Genomic DNA, 27,064 nt, shown 5'->3' with positions numbered 1-27,064 from the left:
ATTTTCAATAATCAAGTTATTAACATAATTAACTTGATCAAAAAACAATTTCAGGAAAAAAAAATCCATCAAAGAATGTAAGTAAAATACATATATATACTTATCTATGCTTTCAGATAAGCCTTACTACGTACTACTAACACTACCAATTAGAAAGTGTTTACCACATCTGGAGCACTGTCCCATACAAGATATACACTTGCTATATTCAACAAATTCTCACAATAGCTTTTGAGATTCATTTTGACAGTTGCAAACAGTCAATAGGTTGTTAAACTTCAATATTCTGGTTCCTAGCCATTGTGCTATACTGCTTAGTTATTATCAACACCTTTAAAGGTTTCTGCTTTCATTTAATACTTTGATCCCTATGATTAGCTTTTTCCCTATACGATGGAAGAAGGTAAAGTCCATGTGGAACTCTGGAAATCAATAGCACTGTTCATAGAACTATAATTGTGGAAAAGCTTGTGAAAAATTCAGAATGATCAGGAAAACCATATTTCATTCCAGTATTTACTCCCATCCCATATTTAATAAATCAACTTTGAAATATGATCTTTATTTCTTATAAATTATTTTCATAATTAGAATAAAGCAAACACATTCGAGTCCATTATTTCAGATGATTTATATTATAAAAGACTTTTGTGAATATGAGATTCCTGTCATTTTAATATCTGTCTACATGCTTGTAGGTAGCTTCTGTAGCCTTTTCTTAGTAGGAATTCCAGTTTTTCTGAATTCTTCCCTTTCCTTCAGGTATTCCATTTTGCATTCTTCATAAAAAGCTGGATCATTGTAGCTACAAGAAGGAAATGAAAATCTCAATTTTAATTATAAGCAGTAAACAATGATATTCAGATATCTAGTACATCAGGTTCAATCTTCAGAAGCAGACTTTTTTATTTAGAAGTAAACTTTTATATATTGGTCACAAATTCAGTGTGAACATTAAGTTATCAAATTAATGAAAACATATAGACCTAAAGATTCTATTTTTAACTGTACATATTAATACAAAGATTCTTTTATACAGGGTACTATCACAGATTTGAGCAATGAGAAGCACAGCTCCTATCCTCAAAGAACCTATGGTATTACAGGGCAGACAAGTGAAGACTGAACTACAATTAAGTGTAAAAACTGTTGTGACAGATACAACCCAGGATAGCACAGAAACATGAGGAAGAAGTCATGAAGAAATGCTTAAGATGAATTATGTAGAACCAACAGAAATCCATATAAATGGCACACAGATGAGGAAAAGCTGGGATGCATGAAGAATGCAAGGTGACTGCTACCACTACAGTGGCTTACACATAGCAGAAAGGGCCTGACACAAGCATGGAATGTTCAAGGCCAAATAATTATGGGCCACTTATACCACACAAAGAAATTAAAATTTATCCTGAAGGCAACAGAACATGATGAACAGAAAATTTTGTGTCTTTGGATGAATCTGTCAGCATATTGCAGATAGGCTAAAAGGCAGCAGCAAGGTTAGAATCAGGAGTAATCCAGGCAAGAATGAATGAGGGCCTAGGCCAAATGAGCAGCTGTAAAAATGAAAAGAAAAAATTAGATTTGGTGAGACATAGGAACTCACCAATTAGAGTTAGCAGACAATTCTCTTAATTTACAAAGACCCATGATGTGGGTAGAGCGAAAGGGAGTCAGGTTCAGTTTGTTATCTGAAGAAAGCAGAAAAATTTCATTATCTATAAGTGATTTAATCCATAGGTACAAACTGAACTTCTTCAGAATTAAGAATGAGAGGAGAACCCAGGGAAATATGAACTTTAAGCAGTAGGTTAAGGGAAAAAAAGATTGGGAAGTACAAAGAAATATTTGAGAATCAAAATATCCAAACAATAGAAGTGATTGCTAGAGAAAGGTCAAGTCCAAGAGCACTATTTGTTTGATTTAACTAGAGTCTTTAGGAATAAGATTTCAGTAGAGTCAGGGCAGAAATCAGATCACAGTATGTCAAGGAATAAATGAAGATGAGGTAGAAATAAAGGAGCACAAACCATTAACATTTCAAGATGTCACTAAGAATAGTGGTTACATTCATGGAATGTCAAATAGTAATTAACAAAGCAGAGACTTTCTTACTCAAAGATGACAATATTTCTTGAGTATTCTGGATCTAAAGTACAATTTCTCTTAATAACTTTCCATTCACATCCTTTATTTCTTTCACTGCTTCTCTCTCTCCTAAACCAACAGAAGCAGTTGCCTCTCTCTAGACCCCTTCCCCAGATCCACTAGAACCTATTATTTCCTGTTTTTAGCAGATGTGAAATAAAATTCCTATGATTAATATTCAGGTAACAAAATAAATACCAATCTAATAACAAGTACAGATCAATAAGAGCTAACATTTACTGAGTACCTCGTACACTAGGCACCGGGGTAAATGTGTTCACATAGAGTACTTCACAATCACTCCAGGAGAGGCATCCCTTCTCACAGTGAGGGATCTTGTCCAAGTTTACAAGGCTAGCTAAACTCACTGATTCAGAAGCTGAGCTCAGGATGCCCTCAGGCTGCCCTCTCTGCAGTCTGTGTTTCTGTCTACTCTGCTCTAGAACCAGCCCATTTGGAGGGTGGGATAATATGTCAAGGTAATTATTATGATGACTGAACTAGAGGTAAAAAATTCTTCATCAATATATAAAACAAGTTCAGACACATGAAGTTTAAGTGATTATTTATTAAATATCTCTTAGATGCACCAGCAACAAAATTGGAAGAACAATACATCAGAGAATGAATTCTTTTACAGTAAAGTGCTTAGTACTGTTTCTGGCCCAGATGTAAAGAGCTGCTATTGATATTAACTTGAGAAAAAATGAATATTGAGTGTTTCCTCATCTATAAATGTAAGATGAATTTAGATCATCTCTACAGTCTCATCTATAGCATTCTAAACCTGTAAGTTTATGTACATGTAATTTGTTATTTTAAAAATATGGGATTCAGATCATTATTATTTTATTTAGTCCCCTAAGAAAGATCAAGCCATACTGACACATACATATAGTTCAGAGGCTTGAAAAGCAGAGTATAAAAGTAAATAAGAGCTTGCCAAAATTAAGATCTCACAAGTATCAATAGTACTTTAATATATTCTGCAATATTATCTGTCAATAATGTGGATAATAGAACAGAGATAAAACAGAAAGCACCTGCATGCATATTTTCACTTCAGGTCTAAAGGAACTACAATGAGATATTGGTGAATATAACATTAAAATGCTATTTAAAAATTGATTAACTTCAAAAAAATCTAAATTTTGTGTTTTTCATGTGATTTATTGTAATTCTAAAAGTTAAAATTATATAAATCACAATATAAAGATATTCTAAATTCAGTTTCTTTCTGCTAGATGAAATAAACAAAAAAATCAGTCTATACTGAATTCTATAAATCAACCTGTTGACAAAAAGAGATTTGTTAGGTGTTATGCTAAGTCATATATTTTTTGTTTGCTGACATATTTTTAATCAGACACAATGTTGACAGACAACTTGAAAAAATCGTTTAACAAATATGCAAGGTTTTTTCCTTTTAGAATAAATTTTCAACATAGTGTAATTTTAGATTCAGCCAAAAAGGTGAAGAATTTGGTTAGGGGATGTACAGAATGTATTACCTGTAATGAGTTAAGTAACACACTCTTACACACACACACACAAACACTGAAGTAACTACTTACTAAGCAGTTAGACATTCTTTCAATGCAGAATTTTCTTTCTGGCATTTTACTACCATGAGGATGCCAGAGTCCTTGCAACATTTTGTAAAATCTGAAATTTAAAAGTTGGAAACAGAAATATAATTTGTAATTATATCAATAAAATTTTAATAGTTCTAAATTATTAACAATATTACATAAACTGTGCCTTGCACATAGTACGTGTTCAACAAAAGACATGCACACTAATAAAAGGCAGAATAAGTTGACTATTGTTCACTTTGTAGAAATAAATGATATTTGAGATAAGGGAGACAGGACATCTGAGGTAAAGGTGAGAAAGAATGTAGATTCTCAGAAGCATTTCTAGTAGGGAAAGGGCATATTCTAGGGGAATTAAATACTTAAGGAGTCAAAGGGAAATTGTTTCTAGACACTGATGTCCAGGCTTAGTATATCTTCTCAGTACATGACTGAGGTGGTGGATCCCAACCTGATGGCATGAAAGGATCCCCTTTCTTTTAAATAAGCTTGTAATGGTACCGTAACTTCTAATATTTCATTCTCAAGTCAACTCTTGATTCCCCAGAAATTTCAAATGGTTTTCTGTTAGATTCCCATTCCACTATCTTACCTTTTAAATTGCACTAACATCTTTGGTATCTGTCTTTTCAGGACTATCAACTTAAGTTTGGCACCATATTCTCCCCACAGTTGGGCCACTTGCTACTCTGTCTTATAGTTAGGTCAGAATCAATCCTACTATCCTTTCCACATTACAGTGTGCTTTTGCTTGCAGCCATCTTCCTGGACTATTCTGGCCCTTTCTTCTGACACTGGCTGATCCAATTCTAGGCTGTGCTATCTCTAATCTGCTTGCTATCAAGTAATCAGCCATTTCCATTTCAGATTGTAAAACACGACATCAGTCTCACAAAGAAGCTGTAGACCAAAAGGAAAAAAAAAAATTCCTTAATATCTTTTATAACTTTATATGATCAAGATTTCCCTCATTCCTTGAGTTATGCATTATCCTTCCAGTTACTGAGGAACATAAATTACTTATGATTTTCAAAACACAGACAGGAAACTTTAGAAATCTCCATGAGTTACATACTATAATAAGTAACAAAAATACTTTTAAATCATAAACAACCAAAAATGATTGAGATTTGTTAAGTGTGTAAAAGACTCATTAGAAGGACTTTACCAGAACAAAAGCACTATAGCATAGATGTATACCCACAGCAACCTAACTACACTCTGCAAAAAAAAGAATATGGAATAGGAACAAGGTCAAAGGATGCAAGAAATGATTTGAATTCAAATAATTTAATGTGCATGATAACATGTGTGATATGTACTATTCCCCTTCACAGTCACACAGAATTAGCTCCCATTGCTTTTCTTGTTCATATAATGTTAGCACTCCCACTATTTAATTTCATTCCCAAGCCAGCCTGATAGACTTAACTTCATTGAATATCTTCTTTCCCAACTATAAATGCTCCTGTGCAGATAAGCCAGGCATACAGGTCACACAATCCAAGGGAAATTCCTTCATGTCCTTCAACTACAAACTTACTACAATTCCAAAAGCAAAGCAGACCTGCAGCCAATTCACTTTCAGTGGAAACACTAAGGAGCAGTCACATGGCTATCAAAAAGTCCATTAACTTTCACTCTGGAATTCCTCTCTTTCCCTACATGTTAATTTTTCTACTTCCAATGCCACATCAAAATGTTAAGATTATCTCCCAAATAAAAGCATGTGCAATACTCAAAGGAAATATATACACAAAGTTAATCCAGAATTGACTAAGTTGGCTAAACCCTTCTTTAAGAGAACTGCCATGTTTGGTAGTGGTGATAAACAAGGAGGAGGATTCCTTTGTACCACCTCACCCTTACTGTCATCTTGTTATACCTACTTAGGAGACAGATAATAGCATCGTGAATGCTGCCTAAAGAAAATATCCTAAAGACAGCAGAATGAATCAGACATAACTTTCTTTTGCTCATATAGGAATACAAGACCAATATAACTCCACATTATGCATAACGACAAGAAAGGGATCCTAATTGGACCGGGTTGTACTCCGTGCATGTACAGTATAAATAAATTCTACTGTCATCTAAAAACAACAAAGAAAAAAAAAAAAAAACTATCTTAGCTGACCAAACTTCAGTCCTTTTCTGGAAAGCAAACACAATGACTGTATCAAAAGTCTACCTTTTTAGTCAAAAATAAGAATGCTGGAACTTGAGACCAGTATGTTAAATGAAATAAGCCAAATTCAGAAGGTCAAGAGTCACATGTTTTCTCTCACAAGTGGAAGCTAGAAAGGAAAAAGGAAAAGAAAGTTGTGGGCGGGGGTCAGTCTCATGAAAACTGAAGGGAGATTAGTAGAGGAAAGAGATAAGGAAGAGGGAGAGGAGAAGGGAAAGGGGATATAATGGAGAATGATATTGGCTAAATTATATTGTTATATTGTGTGTATACATGAAAATGTAACAATTCCCACCATTACATACAATTATAATGCACCAATAAAACTGTGGGGAAAAAGATGTTTTCCCTAATATTAATTAAAAATGCCATTGTTAGGGAACTGATGGAAGATAGTATTTATGTGTTCTGATCACATTAAAGGCATAGCCTATATATTTTCACACTTGTCCAAATCTCTTCTGGAGTAATCGTGACTGACCCAAAGCCTCAAGCTGTTTATAAGGTTTTTGTTATTTGTTTAGCAACCAGATTTTTAATGAGGATTCTTCTTTCATCCTACATTAGCATATATTCATATAATAGTGATGTTGCTAATACTGCAAACTGATTTCTAAAATGGTATTCTGAAACAATTCTTACAATTAAATTGCTTACATCTTTCAATTTTATGTTAACTGTTAAAGAAAATGTACAATTGACTCTACCAAAAATTTATTTAGTTGCCATTAAACACTATGAAAATAAAATTTCATTCAATTAAATATAAGGCAGTGAAAATAAGTATCAGTAAAGAGTAACAGTAGCAATGTGGAGAAAGTATTAAGTTACTCTAAGGCTTAAAGGAATGTGTACTCAAGATCTTTTCTCTATAAAATATCAAGAATGTGAAATTCTGTGTTTTTCTTTTGTACAACCTTCATTTCTCTCAAAGAAACTACTTAATACTACATAATAAAGCATTTTTAAAACCATTCTTTGGATATAATAAAATTTGGATTAAAAACATCTAGGAAAACAGTGAAAGTTTAATCTATTATAACAGGCAAAAATAATCGTTCATATTGCAATTAGATACTAGTAAAATAAAATTTCTAGTTTACCGTTTGAAAAAAATTTATGATGTAAAAATTATGTTAAAAAACTATGTAAAAGCAATACCAAAATAATGAATTGAAATTAATTGTGTTTTAAGTCAATTTATGGTACATCTGAATATTTTTTAATATTTTTTTTAAATACTTATTCTTAAGTTTTAGGTGGGCACAATATCTTTATTTTACATTTATGTGGTGCTGAGGATTGAACCCAGTGCCTTGTGCATGCTAGGTGATCACTCTACCACTGAGCCACAACTCCAGTCCCTATTTTTTAATATTTAAACATATTATAATATTTAATTATAAGCTTCCTTAATTAAGCCAAAGATAAGTACTTATCAAGCAACAACTCTGCGTGAAACAAGAAATATTAGACAGCCACTTCATCTTTTACATTTTTCTCTGCACTTAGTGAGTTTCACACAACATATTATTTTGCAAATACAGTTATCCAGTTAGATATAAAGCATTCATTGAGAAATGAGTTTCAAAAGATCCCAAGTTTTTAAAAAATCCCCATTATTTCATGTCTCTGACTAGAACCACTGTTTATAGATATCTCCCTTGTGATTTTTTTAAATGAACTTTTTTCACAACTATCTTTAGATATAGCACTTATCTGTAACTTATCAGTAGCTTTCTTTCCTTAACCAGTATTTCTTAAATGCTTATTTTTTCCCACATTTCAAAAGGCAAAGATTTATCTGGATATAATGTAGAAATTTTGCACACAAGTCATACACAATATTTCCAAGACTACACCAACACCACAGTGGCTTTTGTCTTTAAATTAGGAATGTCAAATTAAGTGAAACATATTTAGGAGGTTCTGCTTATTAAAGCTCATGGCAAGGTAAATTTCCAAATCATCCAAATTCATAACATATCCTCTACAAATGAAAATCTTGAAAACTTGGACTGGAACCACCATTTGACCCAGTCATCCCACTCCTTGGCTTATACCCAAAGGACTTAAAATCAACATTCTCTAGTGACACAGCTACATTAATGTTTATAGCAACTCAATTCACAACAGCCAAGCTATTGAACCAACCCAGGCGCCCTTCAACAGATGAATGGATAAAGAAAATGTGACATATATATACACACACAGTGGAATATTACCCAGACATAAAGGAGAAGGAAATTATGGCATTTGCTGGTAAATGGATAGAACTGGAGAATATCATGCCAGTCCCAAAAATCCAAAGGCCGAATGTTCTCTCTGATATATGGATACTAACCCATAACAAAAGAGTTTAGAGAGGAAAATTATAGAAATTCATTGGATTAGACAAAGGGGAATGAAAGGAAGAGAGTGGTGAAAGGAATAGGAAAGACAGTTGAATGAATCGGACATAACTTTCCAACGCTCATATATGGAATACATGACCAGTATGATTCCACATCATGTTCAACCACAAGAATTGGATCAAAATTGTAATGGGATGCACCCCATGTATGTATATATGTATATATATGTCAAGATACACCATAATGTCATTTATATCTAAAAATAACAAATAAAAAAAAGAAAATCTTAAGTACAAAACTCTCCCTATATGAAACTGGATAAGAATAAAGTATTTTTCTTTATTATGTATTTATAAATGTTTAAATTATTTTAAATATTTAAATAATTTTATTTATTATATACTTATTTATTTATTGGTGCTAGGGATTGAAAACCCAGGAGCGGGGCTGGGGATGTGGCTCAAGCTGTAGCGCGCTTGCCTGCCATGCGTGCGGCCAGGGTTCGATCCTCAGCACCACATACAAACAAAGATGTTGTGTCCGCCGAAAACTAAAAAATAAATATTAAAAAATTTAAAAAAAAAAAAAAAAGAAAACCCAGGAGCAATCTATTATTGAACCCAGGGGCACTCTTAACACAGAAGTTCTAAATTTATATATGGTAGTTTATAAAACTATAAAACAATAAAAAGTCTCAGTCTTTTATTTTTTTATTCTGATATAGGGTCTCCCTAAATTGCCAAGGCTGGTCTCAAACTTGTGAACCTCCTGCCTCAGCCTCCCCAAACACTGGGATTTTAGGCACGCACCACCACACTTAGCTAAAAAACTACTTTAAACATAATGTATGAAAGATCTTTTGATCAGTATTGAATCAGAAATAGCTTTAAAAATATAAGACTAAAAATGATACAATTTGGGCAGAATCTGGGTGCCAACATTTAGTAAAATTTCCTTTCAAAGGTATATATAATCTTAAATGTGTAATATAAATTTAAATCCAAAATTGAATTTTCTCAAGAAAGGTTATCTTTTTATGTGAAGATTTCTGTAGTGAGAAGTCTAATGTCAGTCCCTGGAGACAATGCCTAAGCGCTGTCTCAGTAATCATCATCCCTTCTGGAGGTTGTAAAGCACAAAGTGCCCGAAGACAACAGACCTCCTTCATTGCATTGATAACTTTAAAAACATTTCGGTTTTTGAATATAAATATGATACTGCAGATGAGAAAGTGTCAAATCATGATATTACCTTAATGTTTAAGAACAGATCCATTTGGAAGTATTACATCAGCTTTTTCTTTACTTTCCAAAGTAAAGCACAAAAGAAAAAAAAAATCACCTACATTCCTGTCTTCACAATGCAACAAAAGCTAACACAGTTGATATGCACAAGGCACAGTCCAATGAGTTAATTAATATTTTATATGTATTAGCTGATTCAATAAATTATGTTCCTATATTCTTTCTGTACTCTATTAGAGATTCATAGACACTCAGTCATTCAGTCTCCATTTTCAAAGTACTTACTTTGTGCCTAGAACTGTGCTAGTTTGGAGGTTTCCATACTGAACAAGACAAAGGGTTCCTGCTGTGGGAATTAACAAAATCCCTGAGGCAGACAGGTAATTAAAAAGTGCTAATAGTTGAGTTTCATACCTACTCTGAAGTGTAGGGAAGTGGGGGTGAAGAGGTAGAAATATAGAATGGGAACCCCAGACATATTCAAGAGAAACTTCCCACATGCAGCATTTTTTTTTTTTTTTTTTTTTGGTGGTATTTGGAATTAAGACCATGGCCTCATACATGCTATGCCAAGTGCTCTTACCACTGAGCTACATCCCCAGGCCTTTTTCTATTTTATTAATTTCTTTATTTAGTTACCGGGGATTTAACCTAGAAGCAATCTACCACTAAGCTATATATCTTTTAGCCCTTTTTATTTTGAGACAGGGTCTTGCTAATTTTCCCAGGCTATCCTCAAATTTGGGATCCTCCAGCCTCAGCTTCCTGAATAGATGGGACTATAAGCCCCTAGGAAGTACTTTCAACTAAGATCTATATAGTGTGTGGCTAAAGAAGAAGAAGAAGAGTATTCTGGACAAAGGGACAAACACAGGAAAGAGGACTGCAGATGAACAGGCCGGGTATGTTATAGGGAATAATTCAGAATGGTTGCAACATCCATTGTTAGGTTGTGTGTGTGTCCATGTACACGTGGTGGACATGAAGTAAAAAAGGAAAGACATGCACCAAAGGTGACCTTCAGATGGTTAAAATGTTTAGGCTTTTATCCTAAGGGCAATGGAAATCCTCAGAAGAGTTTTTAAAACTGGAATAGCACCATAATATTTTCTTCTGCAGAAAACTGGAGACTAGACAGGGGAAAACAGGACTCAATATAATAAAAAAAAAAAACTGGTTAAGATTAGTACAATAACCCAAGCAAGAGATGGCAAAGAGGCTAAAATGGCAGAGGAAGAGGGAATGGACAGAAACGGATGAATACAACTGAAATATGAGAGAATTAACAGGACTCAGAATATAATTAATCATGAGGGTAATAGATGTCAGAGTCAAGGAGAACTTTTAATTATTTTGTTGGATGCCTAACAGCAGTTTGAAGATACAAAGAACTAGAAAATCAATCAATCAAAAACACTGATATATGTAGAACACACCCACATCAAAAAAAGAAATATATGATCTTGCTGTTTTGGTTGGAACTAGTGGAGGAAAATGAATACAGATGATGATGAGTTTAGGCCACGTTCAGTAGAAGGCCTGTGAAACATCCAAATGGTGTTGTCCAGTAGGTATAGGCCATGCATCTGAAGCAAGTCGGAAGATGCTGTTTTGATACTGCAAGGATGAATGTTATGACTCCTTCCTTCTCAAAGGAAAGAAGGAAGGGAGGGAGGGGGAATTTGATATAATTCTAATAAAAATGCATTCTATTTTGCAATTGTCAAATAGATTAATTGTATCTTTGTAGAAAGCTAAGAAACAATATAAAATGGTGATCTTATTTTCCCTATATCTTGACACAGTTTATTTCACTGTAGGCATTACTGCATCATGATTTGTCAGTTATAGAATAATGGAACTGCATAGGATGATGCAACAATCAGATAACCTTCATTATTACATCATTTTTCACTTAATTCTGTAATGTACATCATTCATGAAGATTAAAAAAAGTAGTTTTTCAAATTTTTTAGCTTTCATTCAACATACTTGAGATGTGAGGGTTTTTTCCTTTGTCCCCCATTTTCTGCCTATGTTAGGCAGAATAATAGCACCTGCAGATATTCAAGTCATAATTCCTGGAACGTGTGAATATATTAGGTTTCCTGGCAAATAGGAATTAAGAATGCAGATAGAATTAAGGTTGATAATCAGAAGACCTTAAAATAGGGAGATTATCCTAGATTATTTGGGATGGCCCCAAGTCATCACTGAAAGGTTAATAAAATAGGTACCTGTCACTCCGTTTTTCTGTATGCTTAACAAAACACTGTTGAAATCTTGAGAACTGTTTGCTAATCTTGTTCCCAGAATGTGCCGTCCCCAACTGCCAAACTGCAGAATGCACTCCCTCACTCGGTTGCAGGCAAACTGCCCACTCGCCCTGACCCCTCAATGAACTTCCCTCCCTGCCCTCTCCAAGAAAAGTATATAAGCTCTGCTTAAGCTGTTCTCAGGGCTCTTTGCTCTATCGCTTTTTGCTCTATCGCTTTTTGTTCTAGTGAGCTCTGAGCCCCAGCATGCTGGTCTCCAAATAAACCCTTTTTGCTGTTGCATGAGACAGTCTCTTGGTGGTCTCTTCCTCCGACGTTTCGCCGGTCCCTTGCAATCACTAAGGTCCTTAATAGTGAAAGAGAGAGGAGAGAGAATATAATAAGATATAATGGCGGCAGCAGAGTGAATAGAGATGATTATCTTGCTGGCTTTAAAGATGGAAGAAGGGGGACACCAGTCAAGAAATGCAGACATCTCTAGAAGGTGAAAAAGGCAAAGAAACAGACTTTCACACAGAGTTTCCAGAAAGGAACACAGCTCTGCCAGTATCTTGACCTTAACCAGTAAGACCTGTCAGAATTTGGAACTACAGAATATAAGAAATACCATAAATGTTTGTTGTTTCAAACTGCTGATCTTGTATGATTTGTTATAGTAGCAATATGAAACAAATACATTTCCATAATGGAAAAAAAATGAACTAGAAGAATATGAAGACACTAAAACAGCACTCTGGACTTAAATGATAGTAAAATTGCACGTAAGCACATAGTCACAGACTTTGAATCTTCAACTAACAATATCCTTAATGAGTTTTCTCAAAATCAGGAACTGAAAAGTGAGTAATATAATTTTAAGGACAAAAGGAAGTATGGTATGCTCATCCCATTAATCATTCAACAGAAGTGACTTTTTATACAGCATTATATAACTAAAAACAGTACTATCCCATTACGCTTGAAGGACATGTGCAGTATTCATCCATCTTTTATGTTTTCTGTGTGCTAAAATGCACTTGATCAAAATGTGGAAGGCAGGTGTATAAACAAAGGTGATTAGAAGTATATAGGATTTATAGCATTTATAAGTCTAAAGATGAAAACATGTTAAAATTATGGGGTAAAAACGATAGACATCACTTCAGCAAAATTGAGCCATAAATGTTTTTTGAAAATATCACATTTTAAAGATGCAAGTACCAGAAAAACAGGCTTAATGGTAAACGAGAATCCATTAGAGATACATTTTAAATCTTAAATTACAAAATAGATATAGTCCAAGTTCATGAGAAGCAGCTAGTTGGATTCAAAGGACACTGACCAATTTAAGTATAATACGTTCTAAACAAGAAAAACATGGAATAAAATTTGGGGCTTATTATGATTAAATCCTTATTAAAATTTCTAAAGACAGTATAGCTTTATTCTTTTATGAGTTATCTGTGAGTAATTTTGAAATATAAAACTAAATAAATGGTGTCCACCAGATGCCTATTTTTTCTGGGATAGTTTCAATTAAGGAAAGCTTTGTCACCAATGCCAAATGCTAAGATGTTTTTCTAAAATGAGAAGAGAAAGGCACCCATCAGCTTTTATGACAAAACTTGTAAACATCATATTGCTATCCAGAAATATCTCTGAGGGCTTGGGATGTAGCTCAGTAATACAGCATTTGCCTAGCATACACGAGTACTGCAAAAGAATAAAATAAAATACAAATCAGAAATGTCTCTGATTCACATAATACCAAGGAAGAGATTGGCATTAACAAAAGTCCTTACTTCTTATGTCTGATACATTAAACACAGCTTGCATTTTCATTTCTAGGATGGTTATTCCCTTTAATCAAGCGGTCATTAAATATAAAATGTAGTTCCTAACTTCAGTGTATTTGTTTATAATATGTTGGCAGACACACATGAAGGAATTCAATACTATCAAGTAGTTGTGTCTGTGACATGTCAACTTGGGTTAGCAGTCCTCTAGAACTATACTGTGCAACATGACACCAGTCACACATGGCTAGTGAACACCTGAAATATGGATAATCTGAATTGTACTATATTGCTAAGTATAAAATATATAGTGGGTTTTGAAAACTTATGACAAAAAGAGGAAAGTAAAATATTTAATTAATAATTTTATAATAATTACTGTTGAAAAGATATTACTTTGGATATGTTACCAGATTAAATAATATGCTGACATTAATTTTACCTTTTAAAATTAATTTCTTATCTTAAAGTGTGATTACTATATTTTTAAAATTATATATTTGGCTTGCATTATATTGTCCCAGAAAATTTTCTATGATAATGGAAATGTTCTTTGCACTTTCCAATAATGTAGCCACTAGTCACATGTGGCTTCTAAGTACCTGAAATATGACTAATGCAATTGAAAAAATTAAACTTTTCATTTTAATAATTGATTTTAATTAAATTTAAATAATCATATGAGTCTAGTGGCTACCATATTAGACAACACAGCAGTAGACTTTTCTTTTTTAATATTTATTAGTTGTCAATGGACCTTTATTTTATTTATTTATATGCAGTGCTGAGAATCGAATCCAGTGCCTTGGACATGCCAGGCAGGCACACTACCAGAGCTATAGACATTTTTAGTTCCCTACACTTAAGGTGAGATACAAACAAGCAGCTGGTGACGATATGGCTCTTACTTGATTCTATCATCGTTTTAGGCTTTAGCTTTTCTTTATCTTCTTTAGTTTTCCTTAAAGTATATTTTTTTATCCATTCATCATTTTTTAAGTCTATTAAAATACCTAATCAAAATAAAATGCTTAAAGAAATAAGACCTAAAGTGCTACAAATAATCATTCAGGAAAACTTTTCCTGCGTGGTATTCAACAAACAGCTGAATAAATAGATAAGTGAACTAGATGAATGACTGTTCAATTTATAATTCTGATTTCCTACCAGACTTGAGTTAACTTACTCTTATATTTTAAAATATGGTTTTATTTAATAATCTCTCCCATTACTCTTATCTAATTTCTTTGACATAGATCTAAATTTTTGACAATGCTGTTTATCATCATCATTTCTTCAGTTCAGCTCAGGTTGTTTTCAGAATTTATCCAAAAACAAAATTCAGAACAAACAAGCAAAAATCTGTAACAAAAGCTTCAGGGTTTCATGGAAATTAAATGTGAGGGTGACAGTTGGACTCATTATTTCAATTTATTAGAATATAAATTTAATAAGATTAAAATGTCATTCCTACAAGGAGCACTTAGTACGTAGTACTTGGAACATAGACGATTTCTGTTCAGGAAAGTCAAAGATCAAAGAAGCATTAGTAATTCTCAATAGGGTCTTAAGTAATTTTTAATTTATTTCTCCATTAGAAACAATCATCTTAATTCAGGTAGCCTTTTTCTTGTTTTTCCCATTTTTCCATGTAACTTCATTACTATTTTTTCAAGCATTTTGAAGTGCCAATAATAAAGCATTAACAGCAACATGATTTATTTATACTGAATGTTACTATGTGCCTGGCACAATACTAAGTACTTTATTAGCTCACACAAATTTTACAGCACCATTAAACAGGCACATTATTACCTTCATTTGCCAGATGAAGAAACTGAGTTTTAAATAGGATGTATTTCTAAGATCACATAATGTGGCATACAGACTAGCTTAAAACCAGGCCTAAAATTAACTCAAATGAACTACATATAAGTATAATGACCCCACTTAATCCTTTCTATGATCAGAACCCAGGAAAAAAACTCTATATTTACTAGAAAATTCTATGCTCAAATAGAGACTAACTCAAGCCTGTTTTTTCATATGACATCACAAGATAGACCTGGCAAGCAAGGGGCAATGGCTCAGCACATTCTAATACTATCACAGGGAAAAATAAGGGAGAGATTATTGCTGATTTTTTGCTAATTGGCAACTTAGCAAACATCTAAAATAAAATAGCATTAGATACCTTAGCTCTCTGAATCTTATAAGCTGTTCTTCAGAATTCCTATAAATATAAGTATTTTAAATGGGAATTTTACACATTAGAAAGTGGCTTCTCCAAACTGAATACAATGGACTAAATTCTGTTTTTCAGATTTTAAGTATTACCAGAATTTTTAAAGTACACAATCAGCACAGCACAGCCTAGTGTGGCTAAGCTAACCATCAAATTATCCTACCTTTTTAAAATGACTACATGAGATGCCTTATTGTCCCAAATAGCAGGATCCTTAAGCATTATTAATGACTACAGAGGTGAAGGATTTAGAAGGTGTCAAGGCAAGACAATTATTAAGTGAATGAGTTTGGCTTATACCACATTTTTCTTGCATAGAAAAATCTCTGCTCCCCATAGTCTTCAATGTTTAAGGAAAAAAAAAAAAAACTACCTATTAATAGGTAGACACACTTGTGAATGCAGAGACTTCTGGGTTTCCTTGCCACTTCCCAGTGGGTGCTAGGCTTTTCCCTATTCCCTTCACCAAAAGGGGAAACAAAAGTAGGATGTTGTCAGTAACCAAGTAACAAACTAATCTGCTGTAGGGTTTTCATTTTTTAAAAAATATTTTTATTTTATTTTATTATTTTATTTATTTATTTGTTTGTTTGTTTTGCATTTGCAAGTGGTTTTACAGCCCATCCTGGGGATAAATAGAGGCATTCAGTATGGGCACTAATGCCCAGTGACAATTAAACAACACTTATCAAGTGTCCTGGAAAGGACCAGCTGCCTTGTTCTCATTTCTGCAATCTAAATGGTTGGAATGAGAAGGACATCAGAGGTCACTTTAAATTCTTAATTCAGAAAGTCCTTCCTGAATTTATTTAAACACTTGTGGTGATAGAAAATTCATAAAAAAAAGTGTCCAGTTCCAATTGGATGTGTGTTGGGGATGAGAAGAGACTACAGTTTGAAAAAAGCTAGAGTAAGTTTAATGCTGCCTCTTCATCTAATATTAGTAAAAACAACATTTGTATTTTCCTCTTGGCTCAGAGCCAGTCTGAACATTATTGACTTTTCTCTTCAGTGGATGTGGGTGGTTTCTGTACCACCAACAAATCCTTGTCATTTTCCATATAATATGATGTTTTATAGAGGCTGGGGTTGTGGCTCAGTGGTAGAGTGCTTGCCTAGCTTATGGGAGGCACTGGGTTCAATCCTCAATGCAATATAAAAAAAAGTAAATAAATAAAATAAAGTTACTATGTCCAATTACTACCAAAAATGCTTTCTAAAAAATATGCTGGTTTATCCAATCTACCTATTTAACAACTTACTTTGAAACAGCTCAGTATCTGCCTTTATTAAAAAAAAAAAAAAAAGTAGAATCCATAATGTTTTTCTAATTCAATCACAATAGAAATTGTAATCAATTCAAATATAAAAATAATGTAGTTGCATGTATGTGTGTATGCATATATCTTAACAAAAATAAGTAAGTACATCCCCATTTATAGAGAACAACATCACTAGCCATTCCTCATCTGGTCTTCTCTCAGCTGAAATAAGAAATTTTTTTACTAAAGTGTGACTTTTGGTCATACCACCAAATCTAACATGGTTATACAACTACCCAAGTGGAAATACTGTACTATGAAATACTATACAGCCATTAAAAATGCTGACAGGGAATGATTTCCAAGACTTTTTTCTTTTGCCAAGATCAGGTCTCTATAATTGCTCAGGCTGGCCTGGAACTCCTGGGCTCCAGTGATCCTCCTGCCTCAGCCTCCCAAGTACCTGGGACTATATATGCATGCCACTGCACCCAGTAATGTCCAGGATTTAAACTGAAAACAGAAAAGTGTATTATAAAATATTGTGTTTAGAATACACACTACACACACACACACACACGCACACACACACACACACACGCGCACACAATGTCTGTGGAAAGAATATTTAAGAAACAGGTAACTGGTTATCTCATAGGAGGAAAGCTGGTAATCCGGGGGGCAAAAATTGAAAAACACGCTTGTTCTGGTTCTCTCTACCCCTTATGAAATGTTAAGAAAAAAGAAAGAAATAGTTCTAGGTGAAGGGGAGGGGAAAGTGGAGTCCAGATAAGAGGAGTAGTGGCTTTCATGAGTACAGCGAAAAAGCCAACAATCTATTTTTTCCCCACCCAGGGCCTTTTCCCTGAATTGCTACTTAGCAACTAGGTGGGAAACCCCCAGCACATCTAAGCACTCCCCATTCATCACACTCTAGGGATGTTTCTGCATGTGTAGGTTAATTTCATTAAATGCTAATTGTTCCCAAATATAAATTTGAACATTGCTTTTTGCAAAATACATGGCTGCATGGGTCAGCAGACTATTCCTCTCATACCATTATCAAGTGAAAAGCACTATTCCAAGATAGAATGACACTATAAAATGTCACGCTGTTGGCTTTCTTTTAATTTAACACGGTCACACCAACTGCCAAAATGGAAGAAATCTAACAGTGACAATACGTGCTACCTTCTTAGTAAATAGGTCCAAATTTTCAGTTTTAAGAAATGAAAAGGGAGGTTACTAACAGACAAGGTATACTAAATTTAATTAGATATTTAATAAGTATAGTATCCCTAGTTAACAAGGCAAAATGATCCTTTCAGTTCTGGCTACAGTTTTATTTAAAGACTTTACAATTTTACTACTTAAGAGCAAGTCCTATGGAGGTGTTATCTCACCATTTATATTTTCACAACACTTATGATATTGCTATCACACTCTTAAAATAAATGAAAAGCCCATGCCACATTTCAGGCCAATATAATGCTACAGACTCTATTTTTATTTCTGGAAATAAACATTAAAATAATTCTGTATTGCTCACTTCTTACATAAAAAAAAATAGTAAAACAGGTTTTGTTAAGTCCCAAGTATACTGGAAAAACAGATGTTTAATCACTTAGTTTTAAAATCAGGCATTAGAAAATACATCATTATAAAAATTCTTGAAAACAATAGCATTTTATGACAAAATTATTATGCTATTAATTTTCTATTAAATTGTGATTTATTAGTCTTATACTTTAAAGATTAGTCTGTATATAGAATGAATTTAGTGGTGCATTTAATGAGACAAGAAGGTAGAAGGATGAACATGAAAAGATTATTTTATATTGTAGTGCATGAGCTATTTGATAATTCTAACATAGTCCAAAAGAAAGCTTCTCTCTAGATTGATCATGGTTCACTTAACATCACTGAATATCTAATACCTCCAACTCAATTAATTCTCACCTGATTAAGATCAGACTGATATTCAAACTAAATCATCTCTCCAGTCAAGTAGAAATCAATATTTCTGATTTTACTTTTAAATTACAATAGAAAATAAAATGCATGCATCTTCAATATGCCGAGTAGCTTTTCTATTCTAGTCTACCATGGCATGGATAACACAGTTGATTAAAGAATTATTCTAATTTGAGCACCAATATGTAGCAGAATCTGATTAATTTGAACACAGAGATGGAGTAAAGTAATTAAATATACCTTATACAGGGCAAATAGAAAATTGACATAAAATAAACTTGACTTCTTTAAAACAAACCTGTTTATCAGCTCAAGTAGTTAGGAATATAGTTTTATTAAAGACTGATTACTCTCAAAGAAAAGGCTTGTGTCAAGCACAGATATTTATAAAGTGGGCAAGAAACAGCTCTTTTTATATCCTGTTCTTTCTACCACTACCCCTTCAAACAAGCATGCACATCCTTAAAACAACCAAACTACTTCTATATGACTTTTCCAGAAAAAGCAGAACACACCAACCCATCCTTACTCATCAGGGAAATTAGTAAATCCAAAAATAACAAAATGCTTATGTAGTTGTAATTATTACCACTAAAGATAACATGCAATGAATTTCACTTCTATTCCTTATTGTCCCTTCACATGTAAGACAAAGAGTAAAGAAAGTCCAATCATTTGCTGGATTAATTGAATAGAAGTAGATGTTTCACTTATCAACAGACTCAAATATTCAGAAAATTTTCAACAGCATATTTAAGAATTCAAATCACAACAAACTATTCCATTTACTAGCTGAAAATAATACAATTTAAGGTATTGTGTGCCAAAATTGTACAGTTGTTATATACAACTTTATATATTCATGTATATATTACATGTTTTATATATAAAATGTTTTAAATGAAGTGGAATATACAAAATATACTCATTATTTCTAAGCCTCACAAACCAGGTTATTAATCATACATTAAGTAGTCACAGGTGTTTCTTAACTTAAATGTGCTCTTTCTAGCTTTATGAAAGAAATAAATACCTTCATAGAAAAGAATATGAGGAACCAAAAATCAATAAATATGCAAGCATAGATTTCCAAAATTCATATCCTATGTGAAACAGCCATATAAGTTACTGGTAGACAATAATTAAGACCATTAAAATGAAAATTTAACAAGGTATGATGATCTCTTAAGATTTGTATATGCCAAGGCTGGGCTGCCTAAGGAACTTAGAAGTTGGGCCATTTGCATGTTAAATATAAATGGCTATTTCTTACTTTCACAAAAGACTTAAGTTTTTTAACCACACAGATATCTCAGTTTTCTATTTTTATTTATGAATGAAATATAGTTTCAGTTTCAAAGAAATATTTCTTCTGCAGATATTATAACTTTTGTGTATCACACAATATATACATATGTATGCACACACATTATAAGTGTATGTATTTACATACATATACATACATAAGTTAACAGTGCAAACACAAAAATTGTAATGATCAAGTACAGCACATGTCCTGTGTTTAAATGTACAGCTGTACCAGATCCTTATTTACCGTGCAGGAATGGAAACACAGTTTCAAGATCTGAGAATTCATATTTTAAAAAACTGGAATTTTTGTTTTATATAAAATCAAATAATTTGAAATAGTTCATTTTATTTTATAAAACACTGCACAGAGGAAAAACAAATATGTCTGCATAATGGCTCCCAGCTGAAGGCTGACGTCCATGTCACCTGCTTGAAGAATTTCCTGGACATTTCAGTTTCTAGAATAATTACGTGTATGTGGCTGTCCTTTCAAAAACTATTATGCACTCAACAACTGCTAAGGCAGAGGTCTCTATCATCACCTTAAAAGGCATCATAAAACCTAGAGGCAGAAGAGTCACATGGAGTCTTTTTCCATACCTAATTCTCACAGCCTCAAACTTCTCCTTGGCTTATAAGGTCACCTGTAGATGTTGTGGTTATGATGCATTTATTCCCTTTCAGAAACCAACATCAGGGATTCAGAATCAGCCCTTAAATAATCTGTTAAACTCACAAGGATTACATTTTGTATCAGTTGTTGTGCTTGTCTAAATGTATGTTCTGAGAAAATCTTAATATAAAAATGTTTCTTTTGAATGAATGCTAGTTTATAAAGTCTCCTTCTCTATAATCAGCAGATATTAACAGACTTACATCAAGAATTCTCCATAAAGCAGCAAAACAATGACACAATTAAACAAATGAAAAACAAAAAAGCTAGCAATTGTAGAAATGATAAAAAATAGAGCAGTAAAAGACTTACTGCCCAAGAAAACCACAAGCAATAACTAATAATGAGAGTCTGAAGGTGTAAGAACTCATGGTGGAAGAGTTACAAGAAATGTTAAACAATAATCTTTTTACCTTTTTTTCCCTAAATAGTCTATTAAACAAGCTGTGTATATAAATGATTAAATGAATAATTATTCAAAATATTTCTAATAAGTTTACATTGTTAGAATTCAAGATAACAGCTGTTAAATATACTTAAGCATAAAGCATTATGGTCAAATCTAATAAGTCAAAATCACAGCACCTGGTTTTAAGAAGCTAGTGATAAAAGACTTCTAAATAAGTATTTTATACTTTTGTTGCATATTTTATTAGTAACTTTTATTATAACAATAAAATAGTTCATCTCAGGATCTGGAAATCTTTTGTTGCAAGAACAGAACAAAATAGAAAAAGTAGTTTTCACAGAGTCTTATTTGCTAGATTCCACAAAGAATATTTTTAATTTTAAAACAGAATGTAAACAGGGTTGATTGAAATAAAGAGAAATAAATTAATGCTAAATAATTACTAAGGAAGTTTTGTTTATGGAAATGAATAATTCAGTGTTTTACAAAGTAAATTCAAGCAACAGCTGCTTTGCTGACATTAGGCTAAAAAGAGCTTCCTCAAAATGTACAAACTTGAAAACTGGAGAATCATCATATTTTTTAATGTCAAACAGAAATAAGTTATTTTGTATATCTTCTGGTTTTAATAAAATATCGCATGGTTACATGTTAATCAAACAACCATTGAAGGAAGTATCAGCATTACATTTTAATGGGAGGTATTTGTCATGTTCTAGTTAACTGAATATATGCATAATTCCTGGCCTGCTAAGTCTTGTAACAGCTGGGAGAAGAAAATAGTTCAGATTTGTAACAATCTGTTCCCAATCCACTTTTTCCTGGATTTTATTCCATCTCAAAATGAATCCTAGGCTGCCTTTTAACTCAATGTAGTCTCAGTCTGTCTCCTCTTTGCTTCCATGTATCAGGAAGAGGCTCTTCCTTCTTTAAAAAGAAATGAACTCAAAGTTAACAAATACACTTGGGAGAAACTGCACACATTTCAGACTCAGTTTATCTGTACTAAATAATATATCCACAGTTCCTGTAATAGTTTCACATACCAACAACTAATATAGAAATTTGAAAATAAAATGATATAAGTAGCCCCAAACATCAATCTGAAATAAAGATAAAAATTCTAAATAGTCACATAAGACAAACAGAAACTAGGTTCTATATTTACCTAATTTTTGTTTTAGGTTATCAGTTGCCTACCACAAAATAAAGCTTGCAACTCTTTCATGGATCATGAAAATATAGTAGACAAAAGACAGCATTCTTTTTTTAATTGATAGTTAAACTTATACATAAAAACACTAAAATTATACATATTAATGGGATGACGTGATGTTCTGATACACATGTACATTGGGTACTGTTTAAATCAGATTAAACATCTCTGTCTCCTCAAACATTTATCATTTCTTTGTAGTGAAAACTCAAAATCCTTTCTTCTAGCTTTCTGAAATATTGAGTACATTGTTGTCTGTACTCACCCTACCATGCAATTGCATTCATTTTTTAAAAAAAAGAAATAGGATATGATATGTTAGGCACACTGAACACTTCTTCTATATAAATGCATACATATGCACAAAATGCATAAGTATGTGTAACCTACGTTATATTTTAAAATGTGTTTTTACATTTTACCAGGGGCCAGGAAAAAAAAAGGGAGCTTGAAAGCCACAGGGCCAGAGCATGCTAATCCTTATCCTTTACCTTTACAATAGTAGAAAAATAATTCAAATAATAAATTCTTAATTCATTCTTTTGTTAAATATTTAAAGCATTTCTGAATATCAAGTCCTGTTCAAGATACTTGAAACACTAGAGTGAAACAACCCAAGAACTCTGCCTTTGTGAAGATTATGTTAAAAGATACAGACAAGAAGCCGGAACACCTTGGAGTATGCTAGAATGCAGTTAAGGATTATTGGGGAGCTGGGCACAGTGGCACACCATGTAATCCCAGCAGCTTGGGAGGCTGAGGCAGGAGGATCTCGAGTTCAAAGCTAGCCTCAGCAATTTAGTGCCGCCTAAGCAACTCAGGGAGACCCTGTCTCAAATAAAATATAAAAAGGGCTGAGAATGTGGCTCAGTGGTTAAGTGCCCCTGGGTTAAATCCCTAGTCCCAAACAACAACAAAAACAACAAAGTTATGGGGGAGGGGAGGAAAGAGATGAAGGGATTATGGGAAGGGGACACAGTATGCTGCATTTTAAGCAGGGCTATAGGCAAGGTGTTTCCTCTAAGGAAAATTTTGGGGGGAAAAAGTGAAGAAATCAATTTTTATATCTAATGATAGCATAAAAGAAATACTAAAATGTCTAATTCTATACATGAACTATCAAAATTTACAAAAAAATAAGAATGAAGAAAAACTACTGGATTCCTCAACCTAATACAGATGGCCATTCCACCAACCATTAAAGAGAAGATTTACTAATGTCAATACAAAAGCACCTATGTTACTCTTGTGGAAATCAGAGAGGGCTTCATTTTAAGATGTCACTAAAATGAAAGTAAAGGCTGAAGTAAAAAGCCACACATAAAAAAATTGATTTAAATCTTAGAAGAAAAATTAGCTCCTAGTAATGTGAATCCATTAGAAAAATACTTAGGGTTTTTCTGGGGTATGAAAACTGCGTTCTTTACTTCTTCCAGAGTTTAAACATTCTTTTCTTTTTTTAAGTTTTCTAAACAATCAACTACATAAGCTAAGCATCTCGGCAACTTCCAATATGAGTAACAAAATAATTTAAGAACCCAAGCTTGATTTCTAATATAGTAAACTAGTTCTCTGAGTAATAGGGATTTGGGTACTGGTTGGTAACCTGAAATGACAAATACTAGAAATAATCACAGCAGCATAAGCTTAGAACTTATGTCCTCTACTTTACCTAAATCAATGAACACACATATTTTTTCTAAATAAAAATGGGAAAATTGAATTTTAAAACCCTAGGTTAAAATGATTTTTTAAATTCATAAAATGATTGAAGTACACTGAGCGAATTTGGAACTTCTGTATTATTATTTTTTATCAACTTTAAAAATAAAGTATCAATTTCCATAGCTTTTAACTTGTAACTGAAGCATTTTATTTCTTTTTACTTGCTAAATACAAGCAGATTACGTCTTAATTTCCAGTATTCAATAATGTCTGTGGAGCTAGACAAATTCTTCCTCTTACTTTGTGAGTCCTATGACAAATTCTCTAGATTCATCTATTTATTTGTCCTATATCGTAGAAGAGAGGAATTTATTTCATATGAAAAAAAAATGATATACTACCTGAAATTTTGCTACTTAACCATACAATTTACAACTGGATAAAAATAAGGCAAATATATAGAAACATTTGTACATTAAGGAAGGAAGTATTTCTCTATTGTGTGCACATAACCACACATAACCACTGAGTTCTCATGATTGCAGTGCCATTTATATAACTCTGACACAGTTCATTTGTGTATGTGCTCCATAGCTAGCACTGACATATATCATTTTAATGGGTATACATCAAATTATAATGCATGAAACTTCCTACATAACCATACGATTCAAATTCAATCCTACATCCAAACCAGAAAAGGTATTAGGAAGAAAATTAACACAGATTTAATTTTAAACAGGATTAAGCAGGTTTTCAAGTTACAGGAAAGATACTTTTAAAAGACATGTTTTGTTTCAAAACAAATACCTATGACTCAGAGCCAGTTTTCACGAACAGCTATTTTTTGGCTATTTCACAACCGTCTACCTCAAACTTAACATGACTAGGTTCATTGTTTCTTGCAAATCATTTTTAATGAAACTTTTGGCATCATTTTGCTTCTCCTCAGTGATCTGTTTAATCACCAGGTCCTGCTCATGCTTTCTTTGATACTTTCCATTCCCACCATCACCTCCCCATAAACAGGTCCTCTATTTGTAGCTTAATCGAAGGATAGATGTCCCTTTTCTCTAATATCAACTGTTCATCCAGTCTTCATCCCCTATACAGGACCACCATGACCTTTATCTCTAAAGTTACTAAGACAAAGAAAGAAAATGAAACTGTATTAAATTTAAAGGATGCAAAAATAATGTAACTACTTCATTTACCTTCCCTCTAATTGCCATTTCTTATGCAGACTTATAGGAAATCACTAAAGGCATGATTAGCATATAGATATGTGACTACTATATTCAAATAACCCTAACAGTATGGACAATCTGGCAATTTTTTTTCATTTTCAATTTCTTAGGGATAAATGCAAATTCCTACATTAAGGTTTCAAAAAGTCTTAATTTTTAGAAATAGAATGACATTTGATAAACCCCACATATTCAAAGATATGATGAAACATATAGAACATCCAAACCAATCTTAGTATCAGTGCCCCGATCATAATTGCAAGGAGCTCACAGCATATCTGTGGTCATTTCTGGAGACCACATTTTCAGATGGATCTTGATAAAGAGCATATTTCTATAGAAAGGTTATCAGGAAACTGAGAAGTCTAAAAGCCACGATGTATATAAATACCATAAGAGGTACTAACCACTTCTGGGAATCTACACAATGTATCTATGGGAAAGCAAAAAAAAAAATATTCAGAATTTGTCAGAAAAGACGGACCAGGAAAAAGAATGAAATTGTGATTAGTGACTTTAAATGCACTATTTAGACTTGACCATATAAGCAGTGGGGAATAACATACATGTATAATTCTAAGCTTTATCTAGCAACTATGTTTAGGGCAAAATTAGGAAGAGGAAAGAAAGGAAATTTTCAAAATAGGGAAAGCTAGTGCATATGTTAATACACCAGTTCAGGCAAAAGATGTTGGGGACAAATCTGGGTCAAAACTGTAGTATACTGTAATATCACAAACCTTTCCTCAGTTTTAAGAAGGCAAAAATTGGCTAACACTATACCATTAAAGAAAATCTCATACCATAAGTTTCAAAAAGTAGTACCGAGGAAATAAAAGATTCCAATAAGGTTCAGTATAGCATGTTTTTTACCCTACGGCATACTGGAGAAACTAAAGGAGTTAAAATATCCTGAGAATCCCCAGTAATAGCACTTGTCATTCTCACCAGAGACAGACGGGGGTCATAAATAAGAAACCTACAGAAAGTATAAAAATGAAACAAAAGAAAAACTTAATTCAAAAACCACCATTCTCAGGGATCCACACTTAATAAGAAGATACCCCCAAGATAAGCCCACAGGAAAAGAAGAAACATTCCTAAAGGCTATTTAAAAAAAAAAAAAAACAGGCACTGGCTGGTATGTTCCCTTTCCCTCTCCCTCCAGGCTTCAGGGAAGCACAGAGAAGAATATCCCAGCCCTTACACTCCAGCCCACAGGGGAAGACAAACATCAGGAAAAAAAAAAAAAAAAAAAAGTGGCAAAAGTGTTAAAGAGCATTCACCCACAATTTTTCAGAGAAGCAGCAGAGCAACTCTGCAAACATGCCTAAGGAAAAGAAGATGCATCTCAAATGTCACACTGTATAAGAACTTAATAAAAACATAAATCCAAGAAAACTAGACTTCAAGGAATAGTTGATAAAATCGAGTGAAATGAAAGAGAAAGAAAATAAGCTGAAGACCAAAAAAAATTCA

At 33.0% G+C, this 27,064-nt stretch overlaps 1 protein-coding gene across 1 annotated transcript in view; it reads right to left on the bottom strand.

Annotated features, from left to right (window-relative positions):
* Window positions 1–612: 612 nt before the first annotated feature.
* Cmc1 (C-X9-C motif containing 1) overlaps window positions 613–27,064 on the bottom strand; it is a 79,006-nt gene continuing 52,554 nt past the window's right edge. The window contains exons 3-4 of the mRNA XM_027932372.3: window positions 3,726–3,816; window positions 613–805 (exon numbers count right to left, since the gene is read on the bottom strand). Coding sequence (XP_027788173.1) covers window positions 685–805; window positions 3,726–3,816 — 212 coding nt within the window. The 3' untranslated portion in view covers window positions 613–684. The remainder of the gene's footprint in view (window positions 806–3,725; window positions 3,817–27,064) is intronic.

This window comes from Marmota flaviventris, chromosome 1, assembly GCF_047511675.1.
Source record: "Marmota flaviventris isolate mMarFla1 chromosome 1, mMarFla1.hap1, whole genome shotgun sequence".
NCBI classification, from domain to species: domain Eukaryota; kingdom Metazoa; phylum Chordata; class Mammalia; order Rodentia; family Sciuridae; genus Marmota; species Marmota flaviventris.
The sequence above is the reverse complement of the archived record's forward strand: the minus strand, read 5'-3'. Positions and strand labels throughout refer to the sequence as shown.